The following is a 27253-nucleotide window of genomic DNA, read 5'->3' as shown; positions in this document are numbered from 1 at the left end:
GCTGAGATGGGGCGAGGCCAAAGCCCAGAGCCAGGAGATTATCTGGATCTCCCATGTGGGTGTTGGGATAATAAAATTCTCAATTAGTGAGCTCTTTCTAATGTTGGGTTTCTTTATACTTTGCATACCATAAAATTCAGCCTTTTTTTTTTAGGTATATCCAGTTTATTTGCTTGTGCTTTTATACTGTGGAGTCATTTTTTATTTTATTTTATTTAATGTATGAATTTGGAGAGAGCAAGTCCCAGTGGCTGGTTCATTCCCCAAATGCCTGTAATGCCAGGGCTAGGTTGGAGCCAGTAATGTAATCCAGTTCTCCCAGATGGCTGGCAGGATCTCAATTACTTGAACTGTTATCACTGCCTCCCAGGGTCTATACTAGCAGGAATCTCGCGACAGGAGCTAGAGGTGGGTAGCCAGCAAGATACTCTGGTGTAGGACTTGAGCCTCTTAACTGCTATGCAAACCGCCTGCCCTAATTTTTTTTAAATGAGTTTTTTTTTTTTTTTTTTTAAGATTTATTGTTTTACTTGAAAGCCAGAATTAACAGGCAGAGAGAGAAAAGTCTTCGATATGCTGGTTCACTCCCCAAATGGTCACCACAGCCAGAGCTGGGCTGATCTGAAACCAAGAACCAGGAGCTGCTTCCGGGTCTCCCACAAAGGTGCAGGAGCCCAAGGACTTGGACCATCTTCTGTTGCTTTCCCAGGCCATAGCAGAGAATGGGATTGGAAGTGGAGAAGGTGGGACTCGAACTGGCACCATTATGGGGTTCTGGCACTGCAGATGGCAGATTTTTCAGCTATGCCACAGCACCAGCCCCTAAATTAGTTTTTTTTTAATTTAGTTTTATTTATTTATTTGAAAGGCAGAGTTAGAGAGGAAGAGTCAGAGAGGTCTTCCATCTGCTGGTTTACTCTCCAAATGGCTACAACGGCTGAGGCTGAGGCTGAGCCAGGAGCCAGGAGTTTCATCTACGTCTCCCACGTGGGTGGTAGGAGCCCAAGCACTTGGGCATTCTTCCGCTGTCTTCCCAGACACGTTAGTAGGGAGCTAGATGGGAACTATAGCCCTCCACCGGCGCCCAGATGGGATGCTGGTGCTGCTGGGTGGTGACACCCATTACATCACAGCACGGCCCCATGAGATTGCTTTTGAGTTCTTTAGTGGTCATTTTAGGGCCTACGTGCAGTCATCCCCCAGTATCTAGAGAAGATTGGTTCTGGAAACCCCTCAGATACCAAAACCAGCAGATGCTTCAAGTCCTTGTGTAAGATGGTGTTGTGCTTGTATATAGTCTGCACAAATCTTCCTGGTACTGTAAACCATCTCTAAGTCACTTATATATAACACAGTATAAGTGCTGTATAAATTGCTGTATTGTGTGGGGAATAACGACAGGGGAAAAACTATTTCAGTATAGACGCAGTTCTGTTTTTCAGGTGTTTCTGATCCACAGTTTGTTGAGTGTGTGATGTGGAAGCTGGCTCTGGAGGCTTTTATCTCGACTGTTCCTGTGCTTGAGAGAGCTCTGCCACCTGCTGGCTCAGCTCTCCAGATGCCCACAGTTGCCAGTGGGCTGAGGCTGAGAGCTCAGAACTCCCACGTGGGGTCGGGGACCCAACACGTGGGCCACCTTTTGCTGCTTTCCAAGGCACATTAGCAGGGAGCGGAACTGAAAGCTTAGCAGCCAGGTTTTGAACTGGCACCATATGGGATGCTGGCATCACACGAGGTGGCTTTTTACTCACTGCATCACCATTCCAGCCCAATATATTCTTTTTTTAAAAAAATATTTTCTTAGGTCGGCGCCGCGGCTCACTAGGCTAATCCTCCGCCTAGCGGCGCCGGCACACCGGGTTCTAGTCCCGGTCGGGGCGCCGGATTCTGTCCCGGTTGCCCCTCTTCCAGGCCAGCCCTCTGCTGTGGCCAGGGAGTGCAGTGGAGGATGGCCCAGGTGCTTGGGCCCTGCACCCCATGGGAGACCAGGAAAAGCACCTGGCTCCTGGCTCCTGCCATCGGATCAGCGCGGTGCGCCGGCCGCAGCGCGCCGGCCGTGGCGGCCATTGGAGGGTGAACCAACGGCAAAGGAAGACCTTTCTCTCTGTCTCTCTCTCACACTGTCCACTCTGCCTGTCAAAAAAAAAAAAAAAAAAAAAAAAAAAAGGAAAAAAAAAATATTTTCTTGAAAGGCAGAGTTAGAGATCTTCCATCTGCTGATTCACTCCACAAATGGTGTTAAACGCCTGGGCTGGGCCAGGCCAAAGCCAGAAGCTTGGAACTCCATCTGAGTCTGCCACATGGGTGGCAGGGGCCATATTCGGCTGCTTTCCCAGGCCATTAGCAATTAGATGGGAAGTGGAGCAACTAGGAAGCAAACCAGAGCCCATGTGGGGTGCTGGGGCATCATAGGCAGCGGCTTCACGCACTGTGCCACAACAGCAGCCCCTCTGGTTCTTTTATTTAAAAGTTTATTTATTTTGATGTATCTGAAAGGCAGAGCTATTGTGTGTGTGTGTGTAGTGGGGAGAGATCTTAAATCTGCTGATTTCACTTGTCAAGCACCCACAACAACTGGGATTATGCCAGGCTGAAGCCAGGAGCCAGGAATTCCGTCTGTGTTTCCCATGTGGGTGGCAGGGACTCAGCTCCTTGAACCCTCATCTGCTGCCTCTCAGGGTGCCCATTAGCAGGAAGCTGGATGGGAAGCAGAAGGCTAGCTTGATCCCAGGCATTCCAGTCCAGCATGTGGGTGTCCATAGCCATGGCTTAACTTGCTTTGGCCCAATGCCTGCTCCATTTCCGGTTCTAATTTATCTCTATAAGTCACTATCAAGAGTCGTTTCCTAGCCCTTTACAGCTTTGCTGCCACCCACTTCCTTTGTGCTATTGTTGACAGTATGTTAAATTTCTGTGTATTAGAAAGCAAACATTATGTATTTTACAAAAATAACCAAAGTGTTTTTATTTAATGTATATGACAAGAGCTAAAACAGCGACTTAATTTAAAAGAAAAACAAAAATAAACATTATAACTCAAGATACAGAGTCCAGTACGGAAATCAAGGAAGATGCGGTATGGAAAAACTGAGATGGCGGCCCAGGGAGGAGCTGGGCAGCCCCAGAGGGGGCCTGTGGCTGGAGACCTGCTTGGAGTAGCGCTCAGCAGCCTGTGTGTTCAGAAAGGGCAGCCAGTGGTCGGCTGTCCTCGCAGGATGCAGGTGGACAGCACGATGCTCCTGATGGCCTGCAGGGCAGACCACTTGTCCTGCAGAACGTCCAGGCAGAGGTCACCCTGGTGTCCATGCTGGGGTGGCAGCAGGACTGGGGAACTCCAGGGGCCTTCTACGGCAGGTCTGCAGGGGACTCGGGACCGACTGCTCTGTGGGTCATCTCATTCAGGGAGGGTGGAAGTTTGTCATCAGACATCTTGATGGTGGTTAGCTTAGTCTGTTACCCGCTGGCACCCCCACATGGGAGTCATGGGGTGCCTGGGCTTGGCTCCTATGGAGGTGGCAGGTGGATTGTGATATTGAGAGCCCATTCAAGGCAGCACTAGCAGTGAGACGGGGAACACTGCTGCAGCCCAGCACGCTGTTTTATAGTTGAATTTTAGTGCAGTTAATAGAGGAAGGTATAATTAGTTACCTTTTGTATGGGTTAGTCACTGTCTGGTATTACATGCTTTTAGCCTAAAGAACTTGTTTTACTGTATCTTGTAAATTTTATCTACTAGGAACGTTTCTCTCAGTTTTTGTTTATCTGACAATGTCTTCTTGCCTTCATTTGGAAAGAGCTTTGTTGGATGTAAGATTCTTGAGTGACAGTTACTTTTTGTCTCTGGCTTCTGTTTCTTCTTCTTTTTTCTTTTCTTTTTTTTCTTTTTTCTTTTTTTTTTTTTTGGACAGGCAGAGTGGACAGTGAGAGAAAGAGAGACAGAGAGAAAGGTCTTCCTTTTTTTGCTGTTGGTTCACCCTCCAATGGCCGCCGCGGCCGGCGCTCCGCGCTAATCCGAAGCCAGAGAGAGAGACAGAGAGAAAGGTCTTCCTTTGCCGTTGGTTCACCCTCCAATGGCCGGCCGCAGCCGGCGCACCACGCTGATCCGATGGCAGGAGCCAGGAGCTAGGTGCTTATCCTGGTCTCCCATGGGGTGCAGGGCCCAAGCACCTGGGCCATCCTCCACTGCACTCCCTGGCCACAGCAGAGAGCTGGCCTGGAAGAGGGGCAACCGGGACAGAATCCGGCGCCCCAACCGGGACTAGAACCCAGTGTGCTGGCGCCACAAGGCGGAGGATTAGCCTAGTGAGCCGCGGCACCGGCCTAACTTCTGTCTGTTAAAGTTGACATCTAGTCATACAGGTAGATTCCTCCCCCTGCCACTCAGTTTTTATTGTCTGCCTTTTTCCCAGTGGATGGGGTCAGTCTTTTGTCTGACTTAGCATGTCTTGTAACTTTTTTTTTTTTTAAACTAGACATTTTAAATAATACATTATAGCAACTCTGAGTACTTGTTCCCTGGAGGAAGGGTTGTTTTTATTGTCAGAGTCATGAGGTGCTTAAAGATGGGGTAGTTTTGAGAAATACATCATTACTTGATTGTGTGAAACCCACAAAGTGTGCTTAACAGACTGGCAGTAGAATCCCGTGGGACCTCATCTCACACGTGGATTACACATTCTTGACCGTTACGCAGGCTGTACAGCGTGTGTCTGTGTTTAGCGTGTTTGTTTAGTGACTGGCTGGCTGGCTTTCCCTCAACCTCTCTCTGCAGTGTAAGGCCTCTGTTGCCCCTTCAAGGGCTGCAACCTTGGGTATGCCGGCAGTCACCCTGGAGTCGGTGGTTTTGGCATGGCTTTGTCTCTGTTCCTGACCTCACTCAGCTGTGAAGCTGCAATAATTGCTTGTGGATTTCTGTCTTATTTTCAGTGATGCCCTGGGCTCTAACCTGTTCCACAGATTGGATTCCTGTCACGGGGGATCCTGAGGTCAGGGTCTGAGATCTATTCGGATTCCACGAGGTCTCTGCCCAGCCATCTCTCCCTGTTTCTGGCCACCGTGTTAGCTAACCTACAGGTTGCTCATGTGTGCATGATTCTGATTCTTCCAGCCTCCTCCTAGCAAGTGCCTTTGGTCACAGCCTCCACTGTTCGTGAGAGCATGTGCAGTCATGGGCTTCTCTACATCTTGGTGCAAATGAAGTTCCTTTGGGAAGAGATTCTGAGATTTTTAATTTTTTAATTGTAAAATATGCATGCCTACTATTTTATCCACGTTTAAGTATATGAAGTGGCATTAAGTACGTTCCCATTGTTGTGTTGCCACCACCTATATTGAAGATTTGTTTCTTTGAAAGGTAGAGTGACAAAGACAGGGAGAAACAGGTCTTCCATCTGCTGGTTCAGTCCCTAAACACCTGCACCAGCTGGGCCTGGGCCAAGACAAAGCTAGGAACCTGCAAATCTATCTGAGTTTCTCACCTGGGTGATTAGGGACACAAATACTTGGACCATCATCTGCTGCTTTCCCTGGCATATTGCAGGAAGCCAACTGCTGCATTTCCAGTTCAGCTCCCTGCTAATGCGCCTGGGAAAGCAGCGAAAGGTGACCCAAGTCCAGGGGCCCCTGTCACCAAGGTGGCAGACAGGAAGAAAAGCGCCTGGCTTCATCATGCACCAGCCTCAGCCATTGCGGCCATTTGGGGAGTGAACAAGTAGATGAAAGATTTGTCTCTCCTCTCTGACTTTCAAATAAATAAATAAATCTTTTAAAAAATTATGCATTTATTTGAAAGGCGGAGTGACACAGAGAGAGACAGATCTTTCATTTGTTAATTCACTCCCCAAATGGCCCCAACAGCAGCAGAGGCTGAAGCAAGGAGCCAGGAACTCCATCCAAGTCTCCCACATTGGTAGCAGGGGCCCAAATACATGGTCCATCTTCTATTGCTTTCCCAGGCACATTGGTATGGAGCTCGATCAAAAACAGAGCCACCAGGACTGCTGGCATTGAAGGTAGCAGCTTAACGCACTTTACCACAACACAGTTCCCTGGAAATCAGTTTCTGAACACATAAATGACACAGAAAGAGACAGTTAACATGAAAGAACTATAACAAATTCATTTTTTAAAAGATTTATTTTCTTGAAAGAGTTACAGAGAAGGAGAGACAGAGAGATCTTCCATTCAATGGTTCACTCCCCAGATGGCTGCAACACCCAGGACTCATGTTAGGAGGGAGCTGGATCTCAAGTGAAGCAGCCAGCACCCATGTGGGATGGCCGCATCTGAAGTGTAAGTTTTAGCAGCTACGCTACAACACTGGCCCCACAAATTTAAAGATAAGCAAATTAATGTGTGATTCAAAGCAAATCAAAAGCAATCAATAGCCAGGATTGATGATTTCAAGTGTTACTGAAAAGATACAATGACAACAGTGAGATGCTGGCAGAGGGACAAATATAAAACCCAATGGAAGGGGCCGGCGCTGTGGTGTAGCAGGTAAAGCTGCCACCTGCAGTGCCGGTTCGAGGCCAGGCTGTTCTACTTGTGATCCAGCTCTCTGCTGTGGCCTGGGAAAGCAGTAGAAGATGGCCCAACTCCTTGGGCCTTGCACCCTTGTGGGAGACCCTGATGAAGCTCCAGGTGCAGCTCCAGCCGTTGCGGTCAGTTGGGGAGTGAGCCAGTGGATAGAAGACCTCTCTCTCTCTCTTTTTGCCTCTCCTTTTCTAACTCTTTCAAATAAATAAATAAATCTTTAACATAATAAAATAAAATATATTGCCTTTAACTGCTTTTACAGCAATGGTTAAAAAAATAAAAAAGAAATAATAAAAAAAAAAAGCCAATGGAACAGAGGGCCCAGAAATAAACCCTCACATGTAAGATCATTTGACTTTTAGAAGGGAAGTCAAAAACATTCAACAGGAAAAGAACAGTTTTCCATGAGGAATGCTAATAAAGTAGATAACCACATGCAGAAGAATCAAGTTGTACCTTTACCTTATATCATAGATAAAAATGAACTAAAAGTGGATCAAAAATCTGGATGTAAGAGCTAAAACTAAAAAGCTCTAAAAAGAAAACATAGGAGAAAAATCTTGACTCCGGATCTTGAAGCACTTGGGACTTGAACTGGTGCCCATATGGGACGCCAGCACTGCAGATCGCAGCCTAACCTGCTATGCCACAGCACCAGCCCCTCAAATAAGTAAATCTTTAAAAAATAAATCAAATGACAGTTTATTATCTTTTTCCCCAAAGATTGATTTATTTGGAAGAGCGACAGAGTTAAGAGAAGATAGATGTTCCATCTGCTGGTTCACTCCCCAAATGGCCACAACAGTCTGGACTGGTCCAGGCCAAATCCAGGAGCTTAGAACTTTATCCTGGTTTCTCATGTGGGTAGCAAGGGCCCCCAATACTTGGGCCATCCTCTGCTGCTTTCTCAGGCGCATCAGTAGGGAGCTGGATCAGAATCAGAGCAGGTGAAACTTGAACCAGCACTCCGATACAGGATGTTGGTATTGGCAGGCAGTGGCTTAACCTGTGGCACCATAGTGCCAGCCCCACAGCTATCATTTTAGAAGCTGAATTTGCTACATTCTGGATCTGACAGATGTATAATCTCAAAGTATCAGTTAATAAATTGTTCTCATGTTTTCTGTAAACTGGTCTATAAGCTTGATTAGATCCAGCCTCCTAGTACTGGTATTGGAAGACTCTGTTCATTTGTTTTGACTTAGGAAACCAAAGTAGAGTGAGCTCCTGTGTGTGTACCTATTGCCTAGCTTGACCGGTCGTCAGTGTTTATCACTTCGGAATCATCAGTAGCATAGTGTGTTTCCTCCCGTGCGCGCGTGCATGTGTGTGTGTGTGTATGTGCTTGTTTAAAGATTTATTTATTTGAAAAACAAAATGACAGAGATCTTCCTTCTGCTGGTTCGTTCCCCAAACGCCTGCAACAGTCAGGGAGCCATGCCAAAGCCAGGAGCTTTATCTGGGTCTCGCATGGGATGGTGGGGACTCAAGTGCACTCAGGTATTTGATGCATCGTCTGCTGCTTCCCAGGTGCATTAGCGAGCTAGGTGGGAAGCAAAGTAGTCAAGATTTGAACCAGTACACTGGTACGGTGTGCAGGCATTCCAGACAGCAGCTTAACCTACTGTGGCACAATGCCTACACCCCTCCTGTGTTCTAGGAAGCTCTACTATTTTGTAATGTAAAATTTCAAATTCTTGATTGTCATTTTGAATCGTATTTCATATTCAGTAACTATTGAAATCACTGAAGTCTGGATATTACAGTTTCGTTATAGTTGTTCCATTCAGTGTAAGTATGTTTAGAACTAGGAGATGGTCTTGACCTAAATGAGATTTAGAGTTTGTTACAGATCGAGCATTCCTAGGTCAGAAATCTGAAGTATTCCAAAATCCAAAAATTGAGCATTGACCCCCAAGGCCACAACTGGAAAATTGCACACCTGCTCTCCTGTGACAGGTCACAGCCAAAACAGGCACCTCAGAAATACTTTATGAAGCTACCTTCAGGCAATGTGTGTAAAGTATATTTTGTAAAATGAATTTTGTTCTTAGGCTTTATTCATTTCTGTGATATTTTATTGTATATGTACAAATACTCCAAATTTGAAAACATTCAAAATATTATGCCTTTACTTATTTAACTGGAAGTCAGAGTTACTCAGAGGGCGAATCTGCTGGTTCACTCCCCAGATGGCTGCAATGGCTGGGGCTAGGCCAGGCAGAAGTCAGGAGCTTCTTCCAGATCTCCTGCATGGGTGGCAGAGGCCCAAATGCTTGAGCCTTCTTCCACTGCTTTTCCTAGGCCATGAGCAGGGAGCTGGGTCGGCAGTGCAGCAGCGGGATGGGGGCTGGCGCTCATGGGATGCTGGCATCACAGGCCACAGCTTCACCCACTGTGTCACAGCACCACAGTGCTGGCCCCTGTGCCACCCATTCTGAATGAGGGGCACTCAGCTTTTACTATATGAAGTAGTGGATTAATTTTGGTCCAAAATACTAATGAAGAAAATTAAAAACTAAAGCGTAATCTGAGTGGTTCCAAAAAAAGAAAGAAATTGGGCTTTGTTCAGTTCCGGAGAATGCTGCTTTGGTATGCTGACATTGCTCTTGGATGTCCAGCTACCTGGTAGAGCAGTGGAAATCAGTGGTTTCTGTGTACCACTTCATGCCATTGTGAGTCTCCTAATTGCACAGTTGAACAGTTTATTTTAGGTCAACTTGATTGTCAAACAGTTGCTCTTTATTAATCAAAGATGGTAATAGTATAATCAGTAAAAGAAGGTAGTGTGATTTCTATAAAGGAATGTTAAAGCATCTTTTTTTTTTAAGATTTATTTAATTTCAAAGGCAAAGTTACAGAGAGGCAGAGAGAGAGAGAGAGAGGTCTTCAGTTCACTGGTTCACTTCCCAAATGGCTGCAATGGCTGGAGCTGCGCTGATCTGAAGCCAGGAGCCAGTAGCTTTGTCTGGGTCTCCCACATAGGTGCAGAGACCCAAGGACTTCGGCCACCTTATACTGCTTTCCCAGGCCACAGTAGAGAGCTGGAACAGAAGTGGAGCAGCCGGGACTTGAACTGACACCCATATGGGATGCTGGCATGGTAGGCAGCAGCTTTACCTGCTGTGCCACAGCGCCAGCCCCGAAGGCCACATGAGTTTAAGGACACTTAATGGCATTTGTTCAAGTGTTGAAACTGGCATTTCAGAGTTACTAGGATAATCTTTCCAGGAAGGCTTAGCCTTTTAGGTCTTTGAGTACAGAATACAACTAAACAGAAAACAGAAAATTGACATGATATTTGAAAAAATAAGGAGGTTAGGTTGGGCTAATCGTGAATTTAAAATGTGAGGGCAGTTTATTCGAAGAGGTAGCATGACCTGGAAATGAGAAGCCTGGGTGTTTGATCAGATACATCTGATTTACAAACCAACTGTGCTGCTTAAGACTGAATGATTTGTGGTGTAGCCGGTGGGGCTGACACCTGCAATGCCGGCATCCCATATGGGCACCGGTTCAAGTTCCAGCTGCTGTACTTCCAATCCAGCTCTCTGCTATGACCTGGGAAGACAGTGGAAGATGGCTCAAGATCTTGGGCCCCTGTAGCCGTGTGGGAGACCTGGAAAAAAAGCTCCTGGCATCTGGCTTCACATTGGCCCAGCTCTGGCCATTGATGCCATTTGGGGAGTGAACCAGTGAATGGAGGACTTCTCTCTTCCTCTGCCTCTGTCTAACTCTTCCTTTCAAATAAATAAATAAATCTTCTGTGTTTTTTTTGTTTGTTTGTTTGTTTGTTTTTTTTTTTTAAGATTTATTTATTATTTGGCCGGCGCCGCGGCTCACTAGGCTAATCCTCCACCTAGCGGCGCCGGCACACCGGGTTCTAGTCCCGGTCGGGGCGCCGGATTCTGTCCCGGTTGCCCCTCTTCCAGGCCAGCTCTCTGCTGTGGCCAGGGAGTGCAGTGGAGGATGGCCCAGGTGCTTGGGCCCTGCACCCCATGGGAGACCAGGAGAAGCACCTGGCTCCTGGCTCCTGCCATCGGATCAGCGCGGTGCGCCGGCCACAGCGCGCCGGCCGCGGCGGCCATTGGAGGGTGAACCAACGGCAAAGGAAGACCTTTCTCTCTGTCTCTCTCTCTCACTGTCCACTCTGCCTGTCAAAAAAAAAAAAAAAAAGATTTATTTATTATTGAAAGTCAGAGTTACAGAGAGAGGAGAGGCAGAGAGAAGTCTTCCTTCCGATGGTTCACTCTCCAGATGGCCACAACGGCTGGAGCTACGCTGATCCGGAGCCAGGAGCTTCTTCTGGGTCTCCCACGCGAGTGCAGGGGCCCAACATCTTGGGCCATCTTCCACTGTCTGCCCGGGTCATAGCAGAGAGCCGGATTGGAAGAGGAGCAGCCAGCTGAGTCTTGAACCGACACCCATATGGGATACTGGTGCTTCAGGCCAGGGGGTTAACCCGCTGCACCACAGCGCCGGTCCCATAAATAAATCATTAAGGAAAAAAAAAAAAAGACTGATTTTAGTCAGCTGGGACATTTCAAGTCCATATGGGATGCCAGCGTCACAAGTGACAGCTTTATCCACTGTGCCACAGTGCCAGGCCCATGTACACGTGACAAGTTAATCGTTCGTCTTCCTTAGAGTAGGATTTTGTTTTGCTGTGCTGTGTGTGAGGCAGAGTGAGTGAAAGGTGGGAAACGCAAGAATACTTAGAGGTCACTGGGTCCACGCCGTGTTTTCTAGAGGAGGCGGTGACAAGTTGGAGATTGAGCTAGGACTGCCTCAGTGCCAGGGTGAATGCTGCTCTGCCGAAAGTGACACCACTCCCGCTGCTGGGTTCTTTTGGACCTGAACTGTGCTACTGCTTGAATGCTTTTTAATCTTGGCTTGCTTTGAGTGTTATTTTATTTGAGATTTAATTGTATTGTTCCAGAGTGGCTAATGTGTATGAAAAATACAACATTTCACTTTATTAATGCTTTCGTCTTTTCTGAGGAGGCGGTTCTTTTCCAGAACACATTTTGGTTGTGCACTCAGCCCTGTGTGCCTGCACGCTGTGCAGTCACAACTCCACCAGCTGCAGCTAGGACATGTGTTTGGGGAAAAATTGGGTCTATACTGAATGCAGAAAGATTTTAATTTTATTTCCTAAACAGTGTAACAGTTATTTACATTGCATTTATATTGTATTAGGCATAGTAAGTAATCTAGAGTTGATTTAAAACACACAGGAGGAGGTTGGCTTTATTGGATTTGTTTATTATCCAATAAAGGTTGGATTTATTTAGTAAATAAATCTTTAAAAAAAAAGGTGGGGGGGGTCTTCCATCCGCTGATTCACTCCCCAAATGGCTACAACAGCCAGAGCTGTGCCAATCCTAAGCCAGGATCCAGGAGCTGCTTTTGGGTCTCCCATGTGGGTACAGGGGCCCAAGGGCTTGGACCATCCTGTACTGTTTTCCCAGGCAATAGCAGGGAGCTAGATCGGAAGTGGAGCATTCAGGACTCAAACCAGCGCCCTTATGGGATGCTGGCACTGCAGGCGGCAGCTTTATCTGCTTCACACAGCACTGGCCCCTTAGGAATTCTTTAGACTTTGAATTAGATGAGACTTCCCCACAGATAGTCTGTATGGAATTATACTTTAAATTTGAAACTTTTTTTTTAGCTTATTTACCTTATTGAACTTAATAAAAATAATGTTTAATCTTTTCAGAAGTCGAAACAGCAGCAAAGGACTTCCTCAGTCTACGGTGAGTAACTTGAGTAATTTTAATATTATTTGGAAAAATTGGTAGCTAAACAATGATTTGTAGCCATAGTCCAATGCCAGAGCCAAAAGAAACTAACTTCTCTTGACTTTCATCACAGATGATTTTTTTTTTAACTTATTTGACAGGTAGAGTTATAGACAGTGAGAGAGAGAGAGACAGAGAGAAAGGTCTTCCTTCCGTTGGTTCACTCCCCTAATGGTTGCCATGGCTGGCGCTGCGCCGCTCCGAAGCCAGGAGCCAGGTGCTTCCTCCTGGTCTCCCATGCGGGTGCAGGGCCCAAGCACTTGGGCCATCCTCCACTGCCTTCCCGGGGCCACAGCAGAGAGAGGAGCAACCGGGACTAGAACCTGGCGCCCATATGGGATGCTGGCGCCGCAGGCGGAGGATTAGCCAAGTGAGCCACGGTGCCAGCCCTCATACCACAGATGATCTTTATAGATCAGTTCTATTTGGTACAAAATTATTAGCTAAATGTTTTTTGATGGCTGTATAAAATATGAAATTATCTATAAGTAATATTTCTATGATACTTAGGAATTATTTCGATCGTTCCTCTTTAATTCTTTCATTTTATTTGAAAGGCAGAGGGAGAGAGATCTTCTATCTGCTGATTCACTCCCCCAAATGCCCACAACAGCTAGGGCAGGGCCATGCTGAAGCCAGGCGCCTGGAACTCCATCCAGGTCTCCCACGCGGGTGGTGGGGACTCAAGAACTTGAGCCGTCACCTGCTGCCTATCAGGGTGCACATTAGCAAGAAACTGGAATAAAGAATGGAACCCAGGCATTGCGATATGCTGTGCCACGCTGGGCTTCACTTACCCTGAGTCAGATGCCTGTCACTCACACCCGCCCCTCTGTTCTTTGACAAGTGACTGGAGGCACATCTGAATGAGCAACTCCCAGAAGATGAGTAGAACACTAGATCTAGAGTCTGCCGAGTTTCTGACCTTTTTATTTTGAAATGACTATGCTGTGTTTTTTACTCTTTAATTTTCTTCCTTGGAAAAGGCCTTCTGGTCTGACATTTCAGAAGTTTATCAGTGAAGTTAAACTGAATGTGAGGACAGAGATCCGTGTGGTGAAAGAAAAGATGAGATGTTGCTAATTTTTGAGGCTTTGCCTTTGTTGAATAGATTGGCTTCCTGAGAATCAAGAGGGGACACCCGCTGATGGAGCGTGTGATGTGGAGTGGGGCAGGTACTTAAGCGCTAGCATTGATTGGGATGTGCGTGGAAGTTAGGGGTCTGCAAAGGTAATGCCCTTACTCCTCACCTCGTTGATTTACTAAGGTGTGCTTCACCTTTTAAGTGTGCAGTATTTTTGTGAGTTCTGCCAAACGCATGTAGTCATGTAGCCGACAGCACGGTGAGTGTAGAACAGTCTGTCACTCCCCCAAGTCCCTGATGCTGCTTTGCAGTTCACACCCTCCCCCCCTTTGACTGTTGATTTGTCCCTGCTGCTGTGAATTTTGTCTTCCCTCATATATAGAGGTTTAGTTTTGCCTTTTTAGTACTGTATATAATGCAAATATTGTTTGGGATCAGTTGGGATGACTGCTTTTGCTTTTGAAAGCCTGACTTCTATTTTTCAAGGAAGCAAAAGGTTACAGTAAACCAAATCTTTAGTCATGTAAGGTATTGTAAATGTAACTTTAATCTTGTAGCAAATATCTAGATATAAACACTAATTTCTGATAGTGCTTCTTTTTAATATTCCAGATTTCTTTTGATGGAATTTATGCAAATATGAGGATGGTTCATATCTTAACATCAGTTGTTGTAAGTAATCAGATTATTGATGATACACTGCATTGAGTGAGAGTGGATTAAAATAATTGCATGAAGTTAAAATATGGATGAATGATTCCCAAAGTAACATTTCTTAGGTCATTTTTAATCAGGATAATTTAGAAAAAAATAGATTAGAATACTGCCCAGTCTAATTTAACTCACTGTACCTGTTGGGATAGCCCTGCTGTATACACAGTAATGTCAGTGGCTGATTGTCTTTTTGTATTATTGTGTCACTTAATAGATGGGATCAGAAGTGTTTAACTTCAGTATTTAAATTCAAGTACCACAAACTGAATAGAGCCTCCTGTAGAACTTTGAGAATTCATTGTTTTGTTAATATGGGGAAATTTTCTATTCTGTCAGTGAATACCTGATATTCACTAACTTTCCTATATGGAATAAAGCTTGATGAACTCTCAAAAGCAAAATGAAAATATAGGTCTCTGATGATTGGGTATCATATTGCATTTTTGAAAAATATAATTATATGTTTTCAGGGATCCAAATGTGAAGTACAAGTGAAAAATGGAGGTATATATGAAGGAGTTTTTAAAACATACAGTCCCAAGGTAATTTTTACTCTTTTCGGTTTTGTTAGCTTGAATCATTCACTACTGTATGTTTGTATGGCTTTGTGAACAGTGTTTGCTAGTTTCTGATTTAGCAAGTTATAGTCATAAGCTGCATATATATGTCTTTGTTAAATCATATGTTTTTCTTCTAAAAAAGTAAAAGAACATTTTATCCGAGTGTTTTCCAGTTTTTTAAAATCACCTTGTATAATTTTGCTGTTCAATTTCACACACTAATTTATGGGCTGGTTCTTGATTTATATGCTTATTAAAATATTATAGTCATTTTTAGGCATTATGAACCTGAAGAAGGATGGAGTAGCATATTTTTTCCTTCTCCTTACCAGTATTAATACACTTCAGACAGACCATAGCCACAAAGACCATATTTTAATGTGAAGAATTTTGAATGATGGAATGGATAAATGGATCAAGATGTGACTGTCATGTTCTCTTGGGATTACTTCTGCCAACAGAATATGAGAGAGAGGATCTTGATGGACTAGAGACTTGCTACCGTATTTTATTTTAGAAGTGATTTGAATATTTACTCATGTTCTTTGTTTTAGTGCGATTTGGTACTTGATGCTGCACATGAAAAAAGTACAGAATCCAGTTCAGGGCCAAAACGTGAAGAAATAATGGAGAGTATTTTGTTCAAGTGTTCAGACTTTGTTGTTGCACAATTTAAAGATATGGATTCCAGTTACGCGAGAAGAGGTGAGTTTTCATTTCCTAAATATGCCTCATGGTTTGTTAGATTTATTCAAGCAACAATTCTCCAAAGATAATGTACTTTTTTTCAAAAGAAAGATATGCTTTCTAGAGTAAAATTAAGACAGTTTTTTTTTTCTTAAAATAATGGGAATTTATTTCATGTGTGTTTTTTAGTGGAAAAAGATTACTTGATACTTTGAAGTAACATAAAGAATGAGAGTTGTGTTCTAATAAAAGTAGTTGGCTGGCCGGCGCCGCGGCTCACTAGGCTAATCCTCCGCCTTGCGGCGCCGGCACACCGGGTTCTAGTCCCGGTCGGGGCTCTGGATTCTGTCCCGGTTGCCCCTCTTCCAGGCCAGCTCTCTGCTGTGGCCCGGGAGTGCAGTGGAGGATGGCCCAAGTGCTTGGGCCCTGCACCCCATGGGAGACCAGGATAAGTACCTGGCTCCTGCCATCGGATCAGCGTGGTGCGCTGGCCGCAGCAGCCATTGGAGGGTGAACCAACGGCAAAGGAAGACCTTTCTCTCTGTCTGTCTCTCACTGTCCACTCTACTTGTTAAAAAAATAAAAAAATAAATAAATAAAAATAAAAGTAGTTGGCAGTGTGTTTTCTTAGTTTCATGGTGAAGAAAACTGCTGGTTCTGCTCAGCTGAGTATTGTCCCGTGGGGCCCATAGTGCTTTTATTTTGTAAGTGGACCTGTAAGTCTGGAAGGAATCGGATCCTAGGGCTGAGTGAGGAGAGAGCTATGGAGAGAGAACAACTGCATAAGGAAAGTAAAGTCAAGTGGAATGTGTATATTAAAAAAATATGAGCTTGCATTTTGAGAATTTAAAAGCAGTTATTGAAATTTAGTCTTTCTCAAGTGTCCGTTGAGAGAGAACACATGGAAGCTGCTGTTGCTCATTTGGTGTCAAGTGTTGAACAGCACTGAAAGTAGTTCTAGAAATGTTGAGGTTGGTTGTAATACTTGTAAATAACTGCATTTATTTATACCAAATTCTATAATTGCATATGCAGTTCTGTTTGAGATTGTGATTGATTACCATTTGATTGTCATGATTCAGTCTGTACCAGAAACTGACTGTTCTGTGCTGAGACCATTAGGCTCCAGGGAGTTAAAGCCTTTTCTTGCCCAGCTGGGACTGCTCACTGGCTTTGCTGGAGACTAGCAGGGCCTGGTAGCCTGTAGCCGCTCTGGAATGCTGATGGAAGCAGTGTTTTGGAGCCTCTCAGATGTCTGTGTCTTGGACTCGCATCTTTGTTCTGAGAGTCCTTCCGTGGCCCACACAAGGAAGGGCGTGTTTGTACAGTCGCTCGCTTGGGGTTGCCCCGTTTATGCTCAGGAGCACCAATTATTTATATTTATGCTTATACATTGAATTATTCTACTGTTTTAAAAATTAACCTTGGTCATAAACTGAAAGGGAAAATAACATTTTATTCAGTTGAATGCACAACAATCTGGAAGGAGGGTTGGCCACAACCAAAACTAGTTTCTTACTCCATTTGTACCAGGCTGTTTAGCTAACAGCCATTTCCAGTATGCTTTGGTTTTTGTTTTCATAATGAATTGATATTTCCCAAATTTAGAACAGTAAATAGTACCTTGAAGTATTTGTGATAACCCATTCTTTGGTCATTTTCAAAATTAACGTACTTCAATTTTTGTTATTTCATTATGTCTTCATTTCTCAGGTAATGTCATTGAAAGCCAGGAAAATGCAGAGCGACAGCTTTGATAATGTATAAGCTAAAAATTTAACTTTCTTGATGGAGACATCCAGTATTGGAGTATTTCAAGACTGTAGTGGTTTAGTGAATCACACAGTTCTGCCCATGTGTATAGTATCTTGAGATTAGTGTTGTCATGTTTTTAGAATTTCTGGTCTCTTTATTAAGGCAAATTCTTAAGACTATCATGGCAGAAGTTACCCTCTTTGTAGAAGAAAAGTACTAATTTGAAGATATTGATAGGAGAAATCCCCTTTTAGAATTATTAATTGATATGGTTTGTAGTGTCAAGTAAGGCAGTTGGTACAACTTTCTAGATTTATATTATTTTTTATTAGTGACTTGCTCAGATTTCTAGTCTTCTGGAGTAGAGGAAGATAGGGTTTAGCCAGTGCTGCTGCTTTTTATTTTTTTTATTTATTTTCCAGGGCAGAATTAGGAAGGGAGAGGGAGGTGGAGGGCGGAGGGGAAAGGGATCTTCAATCCACTGACTCACTCCCCAGATGGCCACAAAGGCCAGTGCTGGGCAAGGCCAAATCCAGGAGCTTCATCCCAACCTCCCATGTGGGTGACAGGAGCTCAAATGCTTGAACCATCTTCCACTGTTTTCCAGGCCATGAGCAGGGAGCTGCATTATAAGTGGAGCTCCTAGGACACAAACCTGCACCCATATGGGATGCTGGCACTGTAGGCGGTGGTGTTACCTGCTATGCCACAATGCCAGCCCTTAGCCAGTGCTTCTTAAAACTTGGTTCACATTTAGTTATCCAGAGAGTTTTTAAAAAAGTCTGTCACATGTAGAGATTCTGTTGTAATTGTGATTAGGCTGGTGAGGCTGTGGCACGTGGGAGGTGCATCAGGGCTGTGAGCCCTGGCATCATGTCATGCCTTCTAGCAGTGGCTGTGTTCTGTGATTCTCAAGGATCTGTGGTTCTTACCTGGCCTCATAGGGCCCTTTTTGTCTTGGAGTTGATGATTATCTTGAATGGTCTCACTGGACTCATTTGATACTACTTTTCTACATGTTAGTGGAGAGAATGATGAGGTTTTGTCGTTGCTTTTTTTTTTTTTTTTTTTTTTTTTTTTTTTTTTTTTGAAGAAGTGAATAATAAAAATGTAAATACTGCTATGGCGTTATACCAGCCTCCTGAAGAGGAGGAGAAAATGTAAGCTATTCTATAATTCTCTGCTGTAATATTATGGTTAAAATTGTTCTCTTGATAGCACTAACTAAAATTTGAGTGCATTTTTATGTGTCAGACTGTATGCTAAGAGTTTTACATTTTTTTGTTTCAATCATCACAGCTTTTTTCTGAAGATAGGTATGATATTGCCCACATGTTGTAGATGAGGAAACAAAGTTTGTAGTAAATCTAAATTTATTTAATGTTAAATATAGTAACTCAATAAAGTGACAACGTAAGTCCAGCTTTTCAGTCCCAGCTAAGGTCTTAACATTAAACTGTAGTGAGATAAATTACCTCGTCTGGTTTGTGGTTTTGCTGAGCTGTCTCATAATTAATATTAAGGGATTTCCCCACAAAGCTAAAAATAAAAACAAAAACAGGGGGGCTGGTGCTGTGGCATAACGGTTTTTAAGCCTCTGCCTGCAATGTTAGCATCCATATGGGCACCGGTTCAAGTCCCGGCTGCTCCAGTTCCAATCCAGCTCCCTGGTAGTGCACCTGGGAAAGCAGCAGAGAATGGCCCAAGTGCTTGGGTCCCTGCACCTGTGTGGGAGATACAGATGAAGCTCCTGGCTCCTGGATTCAGACCTGCCCATCCCTGACCGTTGAGGCCGTTTGGGGAGTGAACCAGAGGATGGAAGATCTCTTTCTATATATGTCTCTGTCTCTGTCTCTTTCTCTCTTTCTCTCTCTCTCTCTGCCTTCCAAATAAATAAAATAAATCTTTGAAAACAAAAATCTCAAGAAATATAATTACTCAAGATTCTTCTCTGTGTCTTTGGCCTTGTTATAGGGGAACCTTCTTTTCAAATTTGAGAGATGGAGACAAACAGAGGGAAAGAATCGGGTTTCATAGGGTCCGATACAGTGGCTCACTTCCTAAAAGCATGAAGTAGCCAAGGTTTGGCCTGGTGAAGCCAGAAGCCAAAATCTGTTCAGGTCTCCCATGGGTGGCAGAAACCCAGCTACTTGAGCTGTCCCTCCTGGCTCCCAGGGTCTACGTTGACAGGGAGCTAGGTGTGGATCCCATGTACGCCTGTGTGGCATGCAGACTTCTTAACCATTGTGTTTAACACTTGCCCCAGGGAAGTACTTTTTTTTTTAAAGATTTATTTATTCGAAAGACAGAGTTACAGAGAGAGAGAGACAAGAGAGAGAGACAGAGAGAAGTCTTCCATCCGCTGGTTCACTCCCCAGATGGCCACAATGGCCGGAACTGCGCTGATCCAAAAGCAGGAGCCAGGAGCTTCTTCCGGGTCTCCCACACAGGTGCAGGGACCCAAGGACTTGAGCCATCTTCTGCTATCCCAGGCCATAGCAGAGAGCTAGATTGGAAGAGGAGCAGCCGGGACTAGATCCGACGCCCATATGGGATGCCAGCGCTTCAGGCCAGGGCGTTAACCCGCTGTACCACAGCGCTGCCCCGCACCCCCCCCCCTTTTTTTTTTTACTTTTTTAAGAAGATGTGTTTTGGGGGCGGCACTGTGGCATAGTGGGTTAAGCTGCCGTTAGCAGTGCCAGTATCCCATATGGGAGCCAGGTTGAGTCCCAACTTCTCCACTTCCCATCCAGCTCTCTGCTGTGGCCTGGGAAACCAGTGGAAGATGGCCCAAGTCCTTGGGCCCCTGCACCTCTGTGGGAGACCTGGATGAAACTCCTGGCTCCTGTTGTGGCCATTTGGGGCGTGAACTAGCAGATGGAAGGTCTCTCCCTCTCTATATTTCTAACTTTTAAATGATATATATTAAACCAGTGTTTTTAAAATTATTTATGCATTTATAATTTATTTGAAAGAGTGAGACAGAATCTCCATGCTGTGATTCACTCCCCAGATGCCCTCTACAGGTAGGGCTGGACCAGGCAGACGCCAAGAGCCAAGAACGCTGTCCAGATCTCTCACGTGAGTGTCAGGAGCCCAAGTACTTGGACCATTATCCACTGCCTTCCCAGGCACATTAGCAGGAAGCTGGATTGGAGGTGGAGCAGCCTACGGGTTGCAGAGAGGGGTAACTGAAATCTACTGGGGCCATGAAACCTGCCCTCAGGGAAGTCTTTGAAAGTTAATGATGTCAATAAAGCTTTTAAGTTCTTTGTTGCTAATTTCATTGATTTCAGTAAATTTAAAAAGCCATACTCATGCATTTATGCAAGTAGATAAGAGGCTTAGAAATAATTGATATCTTAAGATAATTTTCATTTGATCTTATGACTATTACACATGTGCCAGTTTAATTTATGGCCAAACTGAAAGTAGTTTTACATTTTACCAGCCTTGAGGCACGCATAATTAGAGGATACTGTCACTGGAAAGTTACTGGTTGTTTCTTCTGTTATTTGAATTCTGGTGCAGACATATCTATGATGCTTTGTTTCTTTTCTTCATTTTCCCATCAAGTTTTAGGGTATGCGGCTGCCTTTGTCTCTGCATCTGTTTACTTTGGGATTGGCCTTTCGTTGCTACTTGCTTTCTTGTCTCTCTCCAGTGTCCTTATTTGCTCTTTTCTTTGTCCTCTTTCTGTGCCATCTGATGCAGTTTTATTCAGACTTTGCTTTAGTTATCTCAGCTCCACTAATATTTTGGTTATGCAGCCTCTCATCTTCCTCATTCCATTGTCCCACGTGCTTTTTCCTACTACTTCATTTCCTGTGTTTTATTTTTAGTCTAAGAATGGGCTGACAAATCCAGTCAATAGTAAATGAAGTTTTATTATACTGTCCTGTGCCGATTCATTTATGTGTTGTATTTAGCTGCCTTTGTGCTACAGCGGTAGGTTTGAGCAGTGTAACAGAGGTTGTATGACTTGCAAAGCCAAATAATTTTACTGTCTGAGTCTTCACGGAAAAGTTTGCCAACCCTTAAGCGTGAATTGTTTTTCCTGATACATCAGGCTTTTCGAGCTGATCAAGGATATGTGTTTCACTAGGAAATAGTGTAGTACATATTTTGTCCTTAAACATGTATATTGACTTTTTAAAAAATATTTATTTATTTATTTGAAAGGCAGAAATAGAGAGGATAAAGAGATTGTTTTCCATCTGCTAGTTCACTCCCCAAATGGCCACAATGGCCAGGGTGTGTCAGGCTGAAGTCAGGAGCCAGGAGCTTCTTTCTCTGCTTTCCCGGGTGAATCAGCAGGGAGCTAGATAGGAAGTGGAGCAGCCAGGACTCAAGCCAGTGCCCAAATGGGATGACAGCACTATAGGCAGAGGCTTAACTTTCTGTGGCACAGCACCAGCTCCATATTTTGACTGTTAATGCTGTGTAATCACATGTGGTTCCTTATTTGTCTTTTACTTATCAGGGCCTTTGTCACATTTATTGAAAAGTCATTTAGACAAACTTGGTTAATGGAATCGACCTCCATTATCAGCCGCCACTCCCTTCCCAGTCTACAGATTTATCTTCCCCCTTACATGATTGCTATGTTTTTGATGGTTTTATTAGACAGGATATTTAAGCCTAATTTCTCCAGTCATGCCCTTGACTCTGTCCCTTCTGCCGCATTGCCCTTTTTTTTTTTTTTTTTAAAGATTTATTTATTTATTTGAAAGGCAGAGTTACAGAGAGCAGAGGCAGAGAGAGAGGTCTTCCATCTGCTGGTTCACTCCCTAGATGGCTGCAATGGCCGGAGCTGAGCCAGTTCGAAGCCAGGAGCTTCCTCTGGATCTCCCACATAGGTGCAAGGGCCCAAGGACCTGGGCCATCTTCTGCTTTCGCAGACAATAGCAGAGAATGGGATTGGAAGGGGAGCAGCCAGGACTGGAACCAGCGCCCATATGGGATGCCAGCACTGCAGGCAGCGGCTTTACCCCTACGCCACAGTGCCAGCCCCTGTAAAAAGAATATTTAGCTAATTGTATTAAAAATTGGTTCTCAAATTGTTTTCCTTCCTAAACATTTCTGAATCTTCTTTTTAACCTTTTCTACTGTTACTTCTTTACCTTTTGTTTGGAAGCACACTCTCATGGGTGACGTTAATAGAAACGGTCAAGCCACGTCTAATGTATCCTAAGAGTTAGTATGTACATTCTGACTGCACGATGACCAACCATGTGTATCATCTGCTTCAAAGGATAATTTTTTGCTTCTGTCCCCTCAAGAAGTTTCATAAAATATTTCTGTTTTTAAAACTACAAAGAGAGGCCGGCACTGTGGTGTAGCAGATAAAGTTGACACTTGCAGTGCCGGCATTCCATGTGGGCGCTGGTTTGAGTCCCGGATGCTCTGCTTCCTATCCAGCTCCCTTCTAGTGTGCCTAGGGGAGCATCTGAAGATGGCCCAAGTATGTGGACCCCTGTACCCACGTTGGAGACCCAGATAAGCTCCTGACTTCTGTGTGGTGAACTCAGGAAAGCAGTCATGGGGCCATTGTTGTGGCATAGAGGGTAAAGCTGCTGCCTGGGATGCTGGCATCCCATATGGGCGTTGGTTCATGTCCTGGTTACTCCATTTCCAATCTGTCTCCCTGCTAATGGCCTGGGAAAAGCAGCAGCAGATGGTCCCTGCACCCACGTGGAAAACTCAGATAAAGCTACTGGCTTCTGCCTGGCCCAGCGCTGGCTGTTGCAGCCACCTGGGAAGTGAACCAGTGGATGGAAGATCTCTGCCTCTCTGTAACTGACTTCCAAAATAAATAAATAAATCTTTAAAAAAAAAAAAAAGGAAAGCTAAGTCATGAGTCATGCTTAGCCTAATCTGCTAGTGGCTTCCTTATACACGATGTTTGCAAATCATGTTTTTCTGACAGAAGGTTGCTTCTAACAGACATTTTACAAAATCCTTTTGAAATGCAAAAAAACAAAAATAGCAAGTGTTAACTTTAGACACAAAGCTCACACATTTCCTACACAAGTCAGAAAAGTAAGAGGCACCAGTAGAGCTCTGGAGTATTAAAGTGTCTTAGCAAGCTCTCGGAAGCTCTCCTAAAGTAAGTTCTCCTAGCTCTTGGGTGAGGTAAGAGGCGCACACATATTTGAATTTTTACCTAGGTATTTAATGAGTCCATTTGTGAAGAATAGTATGCAGCCAACTTTGTGCAGTTGGAATCATCTAGTTAAAATATTTTACCTTAGAGTTGTAGTTTATTTTTCTGTTAATCAGGGTAAAAACATCCCCTTTTCCAACAGTGAGTCACAAAACTTCACCCTGTTCAAGTTCCCTAGAGACAAAGTTATGGTTAAGTGATGGGTGTGTGTTTGGAAAAATGGCATGCTGTTGTATTAAGGTAGGAACTTTATTTTCAGATTATTGACACTGTTTCAACCTTGGGGATGGAGGGGGTGGCGTTTGCTCTCAGCTGTGTTGTATGTCACCTGCCCTGTCCTGGGATGCCTGCTCACCAGCGTGTGCTCCCGTAAAATACCCTTTACTTACTTATTGATAAATGACTGCTGCAGATAGGTGTTCGGGTAAGAATGTTAGCATCTGGGACAAGCGACCGTGTGTGAGCAGGAAGCAGTGTTGCCTGTTGTGGGGGTGGAGAGATGTGGAGAAGGACCTGGTTTCCTGTTCCCGTTCTACCACCTGTGAAGTCAGGGTTGTGGGGAGCAGCTCGGACTAGACTAAGTTACTGGAATTAAGACTTACTCTATGCATCTGCTCTCCCACAATATGGCACTGGGAGAGGAGTAAACAACTTTTACACAGCTGCCTCCAGAGGGCTGGCCTGGAAGAGGGGCAACCGGGACAGAATCCAGAGCCCCGACCGGGACTAGAACCCGGTGTGCCGGCGCCGCTAGGCGGAGGATTAGCCTAGTGAGCCGCGGCGCCGGCCTCACTGCATTGTTTTTTTAACAGGCACATACTATTGCCTGCTGTGTTTGCAATATAACTTTTTAACTTTCTGGTCTTTACAACAGTCGGGGAAGGGTGGTTGCCTTTGGGATACATTCAAGTTACCTGTATTCTTGTGACTAGGACGTTATGCCTTTCAAAGTTAGTTTGCAAAGAGCAGAAGCTACAGAAAGGCGTTTTCAAATTGGCCCTTTAGAACAGAGACCTATTCTTGTGGAAAGGTGGCCTCCCGGGTTCTCCTTCAGTGCCTTTAGTCTCCTGTCCCTGTTTGCATCAGTGTGTCACTGCTTCTGTTCCCAAGTGCTCTCCCACGTCTATGACCGTAGGCATCTTACCCATCGCTCCTCCTCCCCTTCCTACCTTCCTCCAAGGCGTATATGTTTCTTTATTTGAAAGGCAGAGTGACAGAGAGGGAGAGAGAGATCTTGCATATGCTGATTCACTCCTCAAATGGCTGCAAGAGCTAGAGCTGGGCCACCCTGAAGCCAGGAGCCCATAATTCTATCCTGGTCCATGTGAGTGGCAGCTGCTTTCCCAGACACATTAGCTGGGAGCTGGTTGGGAAGTGGAGAGCGGGATTTGAGTAGGCACTCTGATACTTGGTAGCTTTGGGATCCGCAGGAGAGAAGGCCCACAGAGTCCCTACCCGCACTTCCCGGAATGAAAAGTCCTTGCCAAGGTCCCCACGGGCGCCTAACGGTCAACCAATGAGGATCAGACACGCCTCAACCTTTAACCCCCATGCCCTGTATCTACAAAAGGAGCCCTCCCAACCTCTGACTTCCCCTGCCCCCGCTCTGTTTGGACTGAAGAACCTTGCCCAGGAGCGGAATCCCAATAAAAACTTGTAAATTAATTGATTCATCTGGCTGGGAAGATTTGTTACGCGCTGGACACCTTGCAATACTATGTCACAAGCAGTCGCTTAACCTGCTGTGCCACCATGTCTGTTCAACCCCCATTTTTCCTGGCCTCCCGATTGTCACTTTGTGTTCCTGTAGCCATGTGCTGTCTGTGGCTGGGGACAGTCCCGTTGGGGTGCTGGTTAGTTACACATGTCAGGCTTCTAGCTCTTACTGAAGCAAAAGAAGAGTTTACTTCTTGTACCTGTTTGTGCAGTTTTAATGACCATCCTCCCCCTGCCCCCAGCTCCTTTATCCCGTCTACTTCATTTCCTTTATTTTCAGCACAATGATCTTCCTATTTGTTAGAACAGAAGCAGAGTCCTAAACCTGTATCCATGATTTCCAGAGTTTGTGGATAGTTGCAGGGCATTCATGAACTTGGAAGAAAATCACACCTTTATTTTCATTAATCTTTGAGTGAAATTTAGCATTTGTTTTATTTTTTTAAGATTTATTTTTATTATTTGAAAGAGTTACACAGAAAGAGGAGAGAGAGGAGAGGCAGAGAGAGAGGTCTTCCATCCGATGGTTCACTCTCCAAATGGCCCACAACGGCCGGAGCAGCGCCGATCCGAAGCCAGGACCCAGGAACCTCCTCCGGGTCTCCCATGCAGGTGCAGGGGCCCAAGGACTTGGGCCATCTTCCACTGCTATCCCAGGCCATAGCAGAGAGCTGGATGGGAAGTGGAACAGCCAGGTCTCGAACCGGCGCCCATATGGGATGCCAGTGCTTCAGGCCACGGCGTTAACCCACTGTGCCACAGCGCTAGCCCCTTAGCATTTGTTTTCATTATAAACATGGATAACAAACCACTGATGTTAGCAGTATCTGTGACTTAGGCACCTATAGAACTCATTACTCTCTCACTCTGCCTTTCAAATAAATTTTTTTTTTTTTTTTTTTTTAGATTTTTTTTTTTATTTCAGAGGCAGAGTTACAGACAATGAGAGGGATAGACAGAGAGAAAGGTCTTCCTTCCGTTGGTTTACTCCCCAGATGGCTGCAGTGGCCGGAGCTGTGCTGATCTGAAGCAAGGAGCCAGGAGCTTCTTCCTGGTCTCACATACGGGTGCAGGGGCCCAAACTCTTGAGCCATCTTCTACTGCTTTCCCAGGCCATGGCAGAGAGCTAGATCGGAAGAGAGGCAGCCGGGACTTGAACCAGCGCCCGAATGGGATGCTGGCGCTGCAGGCGGAGGATTAACCCACTGTGCCAGTCCCATAAATAAATCTTTTTAAAAATAATTATTTTGTGGATCAGTGCTGTGGCGTAGTGGGTAAAGCTACTGCCTGCAGTGCTGGCACCCTATATGGGTGCTGCTTTGAGTCCTGGCTGCCTCTCTTCCAATCCAGCTCTCGGCTGTGGCCTGGGAAAGCAGTGGAAGATGACCCAAGTCCTTGGGCCCCTGTACTTGCATGAGAACCCAGGAAGAAGGTCCTGGCTCCTGGCTTCAGATTGGCGCACCTCCAGCCGTTGGAGCCATCTGGGGAGTCAACCAGCAGATGGAAGACCTCTCTCTCTGCCTCTTCTTCTCTCTCTGTGTAACTCTTTCAAATAAATAAATATTATATGTATATGTATATTTTTTACATATATTTATTTTTGTTTGAAGGGCGGAGCTAGAGAGAGATCTTCCCATCCGCTGGTTCACTGCCCAAATGGCCAGGCCTAAACCAGGAGCCACAAGCTTCTTCTGGGTTTCTCAGATAGGTACAGGGGCCCAAACGCTTGGACCATCTTCTACCTTCCCAGCTTAACAGGGAGCTGGATGAAAAGTGCAGCAGTCAGGACTCAAAATAGGCACCCATATGGGATGCTAATGTTGCAGGCATAAGCTAGCTTGCTATACTACAGCAGTGGCCCAAGTAAATGAGAGTGTGTGTGTGTGTGTTTTAATATGTCATTTTATAGTTTTTATAAATTTTTAAAATTTAAATTTATAAATTTTAAATTTCTAACACCAGCATTTTACTTATTTGACCTCTGTTCTGGCTGTTTAAGAAAGTCTGAGAGGCCGGTGCCACGGCTCAATAGGTTAATCCTCCTGCAGCGCTGGCACCCCGGGTTCTAGTCCCGGTTGGGGTGCCGGATTCTGTCCTGGTTGCTCCTCTTCCAGTCCAGCTCTCTGCTGTGGCCCGGGAGTGCAGTGGAGGATGGCCCAAGTCCTTGGGCCCTGCACTGCATGGGAGACCAGGATAAGCACCTGGCTCCTGCCTTCGGGTCAGCCCAGTG

The 27253-nt window shown here is 45.0% G+C and overlaps 1 protein-coding gene across 29 annotated transcripts in view; it reads left to right on the top strand.

Moving 5' to 3' along the window:
• ATXN2 (ataxin 2) overlaps positions 1-27253 on the top strand; it is a 121610-nt gene that overhangs the window by 25735 nt on the left and 68622 nt on the right. For all 29 annotated transcript variants that reach the window (XM_089323140.1, XM_089323138.1, XM_089323129.1 and 26 more), the window contains exons 2-5: positions 12260-12296; positions 14038-14097; positions 14610-14681; positions 15254-15404. In XM_089323140.1, coding sequence (XP_089179266.1) covers positions 12260-12296; positions 14038-14097; positions 14610-14681; positions 15254-15404 — 320 coding nt within the window. The remainder of the gene's footprint in view (positions 1-12259; positions 12297-14037; positions 14098-14609; positions 14682-15253; positions 15405-27253) is intronic.

The sequence above is a fragment of the Oryctolagus cuniculus genome, chromosome 21 (assembly GCF_051225735.1).
Source record: "Oryctolagus cuniculus isolate XC-2025 breed Fujian yellow rabbit chromosome 21, ASM5122573v1, whole genome shotgun sequence".
Taxonomy (NCBI): Eukaryota; Metazoa; Chordata; class Mammalia; order Lagomorpha; family Leporidae; genus Oryctolagus; species Oryctolagus cuniculus.
The sequence above is the reverse complement of the archived record's forward strand: the minus strand, read 5'-3'. Positions and strand labels throughout refer to the sequence as shown.